This window comes from Anoplopoma fimbria, chromosome 3, assembly GCF_027596085.1.
Source record: "Anoplopoma fimbria isolate UVic2021 breed Golden Eagle Sablefish chromosome 3, Afim_UVic_2022, whole genome shotgun sequence".
Lineage (NCBI taxonomy): Eukaryota > Metazoa > Chordata > Actinopteri > Perciformes > Anoplopomatidae > Anoplopoma > Anoplopoma fimbria.
In genome coordinates, this window is record NC_072451.1 from 23,111,025 (window position 1) to 23,120,617 (window position 9,593).

General features: G+C 44.4%; 1 protein-coding gene across 1 annotated transcript; it reads left to right on the forward strand.

The window, feature by feature from the left end:
• The first annotated feature begins 1,996 nt into the window (after positions 1–1,996).
• nr2f6a (nuclear receptor subfamily 2, group F, member 6a) lies at positions 1,997–9,488 on the forward strand. Its single transcript, XM_054623454.1, is given in 6 exon segments — positions 1,997–2,654; positions 2,657–2,852; positions 4,502–4,596; positions 5,975–6,309; positions 6,492–6,738; positions 7,582–9,488. Coding segments are annotated over 6 exon segments (1,218 nt in total). The 5' UTR covers positions 1,997–2,584; the 3' UTR covers positions 7,857–9,488.
• Positions 9,489–9,593: the final 105 nt, after the last annotated feature.

Here is a 9,593-nt window from a genome sequence, read left to right on the forward strand (position 1 = left end):
GGCTGCTGTGCGTCCTCCCCTCCCCTTTTATCTGCATTTGACCCCGGGCTTTTTAGCGTGGCAGGGGTGTGAAAGTCATTTTGACCTCTCGGGGTAACCTCCAACACAAATCACCGGGTGCTCCACAAAGCGCTGAGACGGAGGGGCCTTGAGCAAATGAGCCATGACCAAAAAAAACGCTAACCTTTATCTCCCGCACAATAAGCTGCTCTCAAGCGGGCTGCTCGCACAAATGTGAGATCAGAGTGTGTTCTTCAAAAGGGAGAGATATATCCTCCCTTTGAGAGATAAAGCTCACCTCTCTGCTGTTGTGCACGGCTTCTTATATCGGCGTGCCGCAATGCCCGAACCCCCCAACCCCAACATTTGATTGCTTTCTAAAAGACAAAAGGGCAGGCAGGAGCTCTGCTTTGCTTGTATTTGTTGCTTTGGGGTGATCTGGTATTGTCAGAGGGTTTTTTGAGGCCTTGGGGTCATGCTCTCTGCATCTCTGAGGAGAGAGATCCTTCACATCCTTCCTGTGTGTGTGCATGTGTGTGTGTGTGTGTGTGAGTGTGAGTGTGCATACTGCCCCACACAGCCCACTCTCTTTGCTCTTTGACTCCAATAGCCATATAAGGCAGCCAGCACCATGGAAACCGCAGGGCTTGAATAGCAGTGTCAAATCCCTGGAAGCACACACACATATACATACACACACACACACACACACTGCCCCCTCCCCCTCTGCACACACTCCCCTCCCTCCCCCTCCCTCCCTCCCTCGCTTTGCTTGATCTCTCTCTCAACACACAAATAGGTTGGATGAAAACAGACAAGGGGAAAGAGGGGCAAGGAGAAGAAAAAAAAGAAAAAGCAAACAGCGAGAAATCCAGCCCGTCTCCGGCTGTGGCCATTTTCTTCAATCATAATTTGATTTGTGGACTCTGAAGCCTTGAGAGAGAACGAGGGGGGGGGAAGAGAAGCACCCATCCCCTTCCACCCCCACCTCCTGTTTGCCTGAGCCATAGGGAAAGGTTTCACACACACACACAGACACACACACACACACACACACTGGGCTAGGCCGCTAGTCATTAGTTCTTGGTGGGCAAGCACCGACAAAAGGCTAGGGGAGAGAAGCCCGCATGAGTGCCTGGATAGCAACCACAGGAACTATGGAGGGCTGAGCAGACGGACACTCTCCTGCTTACTTGATTTTTTTTTTTTTTTTTTTTTTTATGTTTCGGGAAGGAAGCGACGCGGAGGATATCGTCACAACCGAGCACTCGTGCTACGACAAGCAGGGAAGCGAGAGAGATCACTTCCTTGTGTTGAGGATCTACTTGTGTATTTTTGGAGGCGAGAGCAGGAGGTCCACGTCGTCTCGTCTGCTGCCACTGCAGCCGGCAGCACCTTGAAGAAGAAGTAGCAGAAGAAGAAGAAGAAGAAGAAGAAGAAGAAGAAGAAGAAGAAGAAGAAGAAGCACACAACCACATGAAAGTGATGTTGTTGTTGTTTTGAGGACATCATCTTGTTTTTGCGTGATGTGGGATGTCTACATTGTGGGTCACAATGCTGCTGCTGCCGCTGGCTGGATTACAGCAGAATAGGAGAGCTGTGTCTGCGCTCTCAGCCTCGCTGGATGGAAGGAACATTTAGAGCCAGAAAAGGATTTATTTTCCACTGGGGGGGAAGCCGTAGACACAGCACACTAACGTCGAGGTAAGCTTGACATCATTTCCAGAGGGATTTAGAGGCGAATCTCTCGGTCGACAGCTGCCTTATGTGAGCGAGGACGAATTCAGTGTAAGGGGTGCTTTAAGAGGGGTGGTCAAAGGCATGTGCTAAGGCGAGCTACACAGAGGTCCTTTTTCAGCCATTACTGTTGCTACAGAGACAGAGCTGGCTGAGTGTGTGTGTGTGTGTGAGTGAGTGAGTGTGTGTGAGAGAGAGAGAGGAGATTTTCACCTCATGTCCTTTGCGCGCAATCCTTTTCTGCCATTGCTGCTCTTTTTTTTTTTTTATTTTTTTAGTAGGAGACTGTGTGCTGCATATGTTTGACTCATTGTTCCCTGCTAAAGGTTCCCTGGCTGTAGCCGGAGACCATTCGACCGGGTAGCGACAGAGAAGGCTGCTCTTGAACAGGAATCTGTCTGAAGGGAGAGGACAAAACAACACACAGAGGCTGCGAGCTGGAGAGGAGAAGAAAAAAGGGGGGAATTGAAATCCACACAGGCATGCAACACTAAAAGTTGCCTCACTGAGACTGTTTCCAGGTCATAGTGGAGTGGGAGGAGACTGAACGGCTCTTGTATTTTTCTGCCAAACACCTTCCTCCTAAATAGCCTGTTTGCCTTCTCATTGACACCCGCTTGTTAAGCTTCAGCACTCTTTTTCTCAGTTTTTGATATATGATATACACACTGTCAGACTTTAATGACAAATGAGAGCAGGGGTGTGCAGGAAATACTGATTCTCTCCAGGTGAGGAACAAACACACTCTGGACTTTTTTTTTTTCTTTATATTTATGTTACCTTGACAGCAGCCGGACATCTTGGCTGCCTGTCCCATTTTCCTCCGCCGTGGTTCGGTAACCAAGCGATGGCCATGGTGAGTGGGGGCTGGGGAGATCCTAATGGGGGCACCAACGGGCTGGGGGACAAGAGCTACCTGAGGGGGAGGAGGAGGACGGCTCCCCGCAGGCGGGAGGCAGCGACATGGAGGCCGGAGACGAGGATAAGTCGTGCGTGGTGGACTGCGTGGTGTGCGGGGACAAGTCCAGCGGGAAACACTACGGGGTCTTCACATGCGAGGGCTGCAAGAGCTTCTTCAAGAGGAGCGTCAGACGCAACCTCAGCTACACTTGCAGGTGAGAGAGAGGGGCATTGTGGGTAAATGTTGTTCTGTCCTGCTGAAAACTGAAAGTGTAGTCAAGCATGTCACCTAATGTGTGCGGACACAGATGATGGAGAGTGGTACATGCATCGCATTGTTTCCACATGACTGCTGTCTGTCTAACCTAGTTATTACACTCTCCAGCTGAGTCTTGTGTAGCCTACATTTTTTTTTTTTTTTTTATTGTTCTGTTTGATTATGCTTCTTTTTTTTTTTTTTTTTTTTCTCCAAACGATATATTCCTCAATGAATCATGCATAAAGACAAGTTCACTCTGTGCAGAGCTGTTAAGCAATGAGTCTTTGTGTGGTATACAATTAATACAGGGAACCACAAACATAACATACATTATCAAAGGGGTGTCTATGATAGAGCTCAAACAATCTCTTTTTCTATTTTAATAACAGTTTTTTTTTTTCTATCTCTGTTTTGATCATTTGAGCAAGCTAATAAGCCAAGCCTTGTCTGGTTCCAATATCGTTGTGTTATGGACTCTTGCTTAAATAAAACAACACATTACCTTCAGCTCCAGGGCAAAAAAAAAATGAATTGATTAATTCTGAAATTTGTGGCAGATTTATTGTTGATTGCAGCTTTGCTACAGAATGTTTGCAAAGCATGCCACACATAGAACCATAAATAAAGATATCTCTATAATCTAGAACGATGTCCACATCCAAATAGTTATGACAATGGAAGTTAAAGACTTCCATTGTCATGAATTATATAAAGAGATATAATATGTATATGTATGTATGTTTGACTCTTTTAACTGTTCCTCCACAAACAGTTTTAAGTTCCATATTATGTTTTTTTATGATCTTGAGTTTAAGGCTGCAACAAACTTTTTTTTTTATCAATATCTCTTCACCTAATTTATTTTATTTTGGGTTTTTTTTCACAATGAATAGATATCATTTAGGTCCATGGAATGTTGATAAATAGTAAAAAAAAACTTGCATTTCCGTTGCCTAAGGTGATATCTTCACATGGCTTGTTTTGTCTGACCATAATAGTCCCAAATTGAAACATGTTCCATTTAAAATTATGTACGAAAAGAAAAGCAGCAGCACCGTCACATTAAAAACAATGAGATGCAGATAATGTTTGGCATGTTTCTCTTTAGAAAAGACTGAAACGATGAACTGATTATCAAAAAAAGTTGCAACAATTTTTCCTTTGATTGATTTATCTAATAATCGACTAATTGTTTCGTCTCTACTTAAGTACACAGGTGAGATATGTGACTGAAGTCAAATTTGCTGAAGTAACACAATCATCTGCTTTCTAAGCCTGGTAATATGGCCTGTATCCTCATGGTAAATCTGATGCAATATTAATGTTAAGAGAAAGACTTTACTTCCTATGAAAGAGCACTTTCATAGGAAGTAAAGTATTTGCATCACTGAGCACTAAAGCAGGATTGGTTACACATTTGGCATCAGGTTTTTGATTGTTTTGATCATCTGCGAGAAAACCATTAGTTGAGGTGAAAGCAGGTCACAGTCTGATGCTGCATTAGTACAAAATCATTAATTTCAGTTCATAAAACTCAAAGAAATTTGATAAAAACCCTATAGAAAACACCTATAATCCTATAATCATATGTTGTTATGTTCTCAGGTCAAACAGAGAGTGTCAGATTGACCAGCACCACAGGAACCAGTGCCAGTACTGTCGACTGAAGAAGTGTTTCCGTGTTGGCATGCGCAAAGAAGGTATCTGTCCACCCTGATCCATAAATCCACCATCCATTTTGATCCCTTGGAAAGCATTGTAGACACTGTGGAACACACTGTCATTGTACATGTGCAATATTGCAAACACTGCAATTGAATTGATGCAGAAATGCAAAAATGAAAGTTATTGATATGTCTCCAGTCAGTAAATCCATTACTTCAATCAGCTGCTCTTAGAAGAGCAGCTCAATCATAGTTAAATTTGCCATTGTCTTGTCTCTTCTGCTCAACAAGCTCCATAGTGCAGAAAAAATGGCACAAACGTCTGCTGTCTTGGTCCAATCATGGCTAAGCAAGCCATGCGTGTCAGCTCAATGCCATGTACTAAGTGGCTTAATCTAGTGCCTGTGCAAGAGTGACTGAGAGGGATACAGTGCTAAGACACCTGTGTCCCAGAGCATTAAGCCTCTGGTTGGAGCTGCAGAAACCCTCTGCCATGTTGGTTCGATAAGGCAGAATCCAATAGGGGGATTTCACCTGAAGTGATGGCACCCATAGTGAGTCAGCATCACGGCGATAGATGCCCTGAAACCAATCATGTATTTTAGATGGTTTGGTATTTAAATACAAGGGTCTATGATGTGTCTCATACTCACAGATCGTAAAGCATGCTAATGAGACACATTATGGCTCCCTGCCCGGAGATTGCCTCTGCTTGACCACCTCCACAGAGAGGTCAGAGGTCAGGGTCAGATACAGAGCAACATTCCTGGGGCTGGAGTGGATTCAGTGTCTTGCTCAAGGACAGATGCTTACCACATAAATTCCCATCCCACAAATGAATTTATCTCTTATCAGTAGTCTGCCCTGCTGCCTTGGTTTTGTCAGTAACGCTGTCTGTGCCAGCCATCTGGATTTTTAAGTGATGTTCTTTTCTCATAGGGGTGTTTGTGAGCTCAAGATAAATCTGTATGTAGGAAGATTGGGGTATAGTAAGGTTTCTGCAATAGCATGTTGTAATTCTCCTCCAGAATGAATATTTTAGAGATTTAAAATTTGAATGTAGATTGAATTCTTGTCTTAGAGTTTTATTTCCATATATAACCTTCATCTAGCCTGAGGAGCGCAAGAATATTTCTCCTGCTGCTCTTGAGGAATCTGTCTTGGCTTAATTGTGCCTCCTTTAATCTTGAAGAATAGTTTACTTAGCCGGTAAAGCCTGTCTGCTGATAATCTGACACACACCACTGCCTGAACTCAGTTTTAAGTTTTCGTTCTCTCCATTTTCTTCTCCAAATCCCCTCATATACCTCACCTTCTCCTTCACTCTTTCTCCTCTCTCTATCTACTCCTTTCTGTCTCCTCTCTTTTTTTCCTCCTCTCCTCTCCTCCCCTTTGTACCCCAACCAAACTACAGCAGTTCAACGCGGTCGCATCCCACCTCAGCCGAGCCTCAGCCCCTCTATCACGCCCATAGGTGGCGCCAGTGGCCTCGGAGGTGGCGACTTTTACAACAACAACAACAATGGAGGAAGTGGCGGTGGTCAGCCAGTTTCAGAGCTAATTTCCCAGCTGCTGCGTGCAGAACCATACCCCAGCAGCCGGTTTGGACACCAGTACAACCAGCAGGCCGGTCCAGATAACGCCATGGGGATTGATAACATCTGTGAACTGGCTGCCAGGCTACTCTTCAGCACCGTGGAGTGGGCCAGAAGCATCCCTTATTTCCCTGAGCTACCTGTGTCAGACCAGGTCAGTGGATTAGTTTGGATTTCAAACCTGGTTTGATGTGTTTGGGTGTTATTCCCTTGTTATCAGATGGCAAAAGAATAGGTTTTCTATATCAAAACATAAATATACAATGACTATAGTGAACATTAAATATGGATGATGATGGAGTGAGTCAATCTGATTAACACATAACAAATCCACAGGTGGCTCTGCTGAGGCTGAGCTGGAGCGAGCTGTTCATCCTCAACGCGGCCCAGTCGGCCCTGCCGCTCCACATGGCCCCCTTGTTGGCTGCGGCCGGCTTCCACTCCTCGCCCATGTCTGCGGAGCGTGTGGTGTCCTTCATGGACCAGGTGAGGGTGTTCCAGGACCAGGTGGACAAGCTGACCCGGCTGCAGGTGGACTCGGCTGAGTACAGCTGTCTCAAGGCCATCGCGCTCTTCTCACCAGGTGATTGTTGCTGCTCATCGGGTTTGAATGGTCAAAATAAGTGCAGCTGTGGCTCAAATAATCTGACATTTAGTCTCCAGCATCTCCAAATAACACCTGATCCCTCATTTCCCGCAATGCAACTCAATAGCTTCTTTGAAACTCAACATAAAGCTTTCTGTTAGAAATGTGCAGACTCCAAGTTTCAGCCGATAGAAACCTGATGACATCTCTATGACGTCAACAGGGTTACTTTTTTCAGACTTGACAAAGCTCCAGCAAAGCCACACAAGACATGAAACAACTGTTTTCACAGGCTCGGTATCACTAAGCACAACTGGAAAACTGATTATGTGCAAAATATTTGGGCTGCCCCTCTTACAGACAACTATTAATAGGAATTTAACACACAAAATGGAGTCTGAAAAGCACATTACAGGCCAGTAAAACTGAAGATTTTAAAACTGGAAACTTCCCGTTTGTAAGCCTTGAGTGTCCGGAAAGCTGCAGGTAAATTTGCAACCTTAATCTGGGTATTCACTTACTATGGCACCATCTCCTGGCTTATTAATGAAAATGCAGTAATGCACTATGTGCTGTATAATTTACTGCTGTCACTGATCATGCACTTTAAGATTTAAGTGTCGTTTTTAAACAAACTGCTGTGATCAGGGTTTATAGGTTTTAAATGTTTTCTTTTTTATAGTGTAGACATGCTGAAGCACTGCATTTGAACGTGTTCCACCAAGGGGCATTTTATCACATTATCTGCTGGGATTTCAACATTCCTCTCGGCTCATCACGACTCTTTATGTAACCCGCCCACACTATTAAGTAATTGCCTCCTCTCTCCCTCCCTCTCAGACGCCTGTGGTCTAACAGACCCGGTTCACGTGGAGTCACTGCAGGAGAAGGCTCAGGTGGCTCTGACGGAGTACGAGAGGATGCAGTACCCGAGTCAGCCTCAGCGATTTGGACGCCTGCTCCTGCGCCTCCCCGCCCTGCGCGCCGTTCCCGCCAGCCTCATCTCGCAGCTCTTTTTCATGCGCCTCGTAGGAAAGACACCCATCGAGACGCTGATTCGTGACATGCAGCTCTCCGGAAGCTCAATCAGCTGGCCGTATGTCCCAGGACAGTAGCCCCCCTTACGGACGAGGTCTCCGCCGGGGATAAGTGACGACAAGGACCCACAGGAAACCTCCTGACTCATCCCTTCCCATCTGTGTGGTTAACAAACTGCAGTGCCAGCTGGCCGTCATATGTACTGTACCGTAACCGCTCTATTCCCCCTCATGAAATGGGCCCTCTGTCTCCACACGGGCCTCCAGTGAAGAGAGGAGCCAGTGCCAGGCTGGATATGTCTTGTTGCCAGCCCAGTCGTTCTGGTGCCAGGTCTCAGGCCAGAGAACAGCTTTTCATGCTGTGCTCCGATATGGCCACCTCAGCCAGTCATGTCACCACCCACATGCCATAGTGACTAAAGACGCTGCAGTTTCATGTAGAGGGCAGCAGCACCCTGCTACAAAAACATCTAGAGGACAAAACTGTCCAACTGCTGACAGTCAGCAGAACATTTTCCCCTCACTGGGCTCATTTTCCACAGCTCACCATTTGTGATACAGTGACCTTTTTATTTACACAACTGATAACATGACAATACCGTATCATGATTAGAATGGATCTAATTGAACAGTGGTGAACTGAATATAAGACAATGTAAAAGCTTCATTGAATTCAGCGCTCTTGGCTCAGCACTGAAGAAGAAGAAGAAGAAGAAGAAAAGGAGCCGATCAGATGGAACAGAACGGAAACAAAAACCAAGGAGAAATCACCAAAGTCTATCATATCATCCTCGGAGATGTTTTTTTAAATAGAATAATTAGCAAAAAGAGAAAGAGATACGGACTCTTGTGACTGCCTGACCATCAAGTGAACAATGCTTTTAAATTCATTCACAGGGCTCACTGTTGTAACATCAGAGTGGAGTAATACCTCACTAGACATCAGAATGCTTCAGTCTGATATTTCCTAAACTCAAACCTCTGTAAATGTTGTTCACCAGAAACCGCCTTCTTTTTGACAACTGCCTTGTTATTCATTATGAATTTGGAACACATATAAAATATGAAATGAGCTTCACAACATTCGTCTTGTATCTTTTTAAAAAAGATCCCCAAGGTGATTTTCACTCTTGTGTTTGGATTATGAGTTTTGACTGACTGAATAAGGTGAATTCAGCTATCAGGCATTGTTTGGATCGAGTTTTTTATTATTATTATTATTATTATTGTGAAACGGCAGGCTGACATTAACTCAAGAAACAACTCAAGATGTAAGAATTAGTTATAGTTGGTGGTGAGACTTTATAACAACACTACTAATTAAATACCAGTTTACGGCGACCAATGCTGTTTCCTTTGAAAAATGTATTGAAATGTAAATATATTGAGGCCAACTTTGTCTTTTTGCATGTTCAAATGTTGTTTTGGATCTCTGTTAAGTGGAGACTGTTTCATTATTTTCCATTATGTAATTCAAGGTTCATTTAAACATTTAACTATTGCTTTCACTGTTAGCTCCTAAATGTTTTTTTTCTATATGTATTTACATGAAAATACCTCTGTCATCTGTTAAGATGTCAAAAAAAGAAGCTTATCTTCATGCCATCGCAGCTGGTTTGACAGATAGGTGCTCTGAGCGAGTCTCTACTGTTGGGAATGATGTGAGACGAAACTGTAATGGATGAAAATCTGGTGGAAGAACTGCACTTGGGGGACATTCGATGCCAAAACATTACGCTATCTGTGACAAGTAAAAAGGAGATGGGGCCCTGTTTCGCTGGTCCACCAGGATTTACCTCAAACAGGTATTTCAAG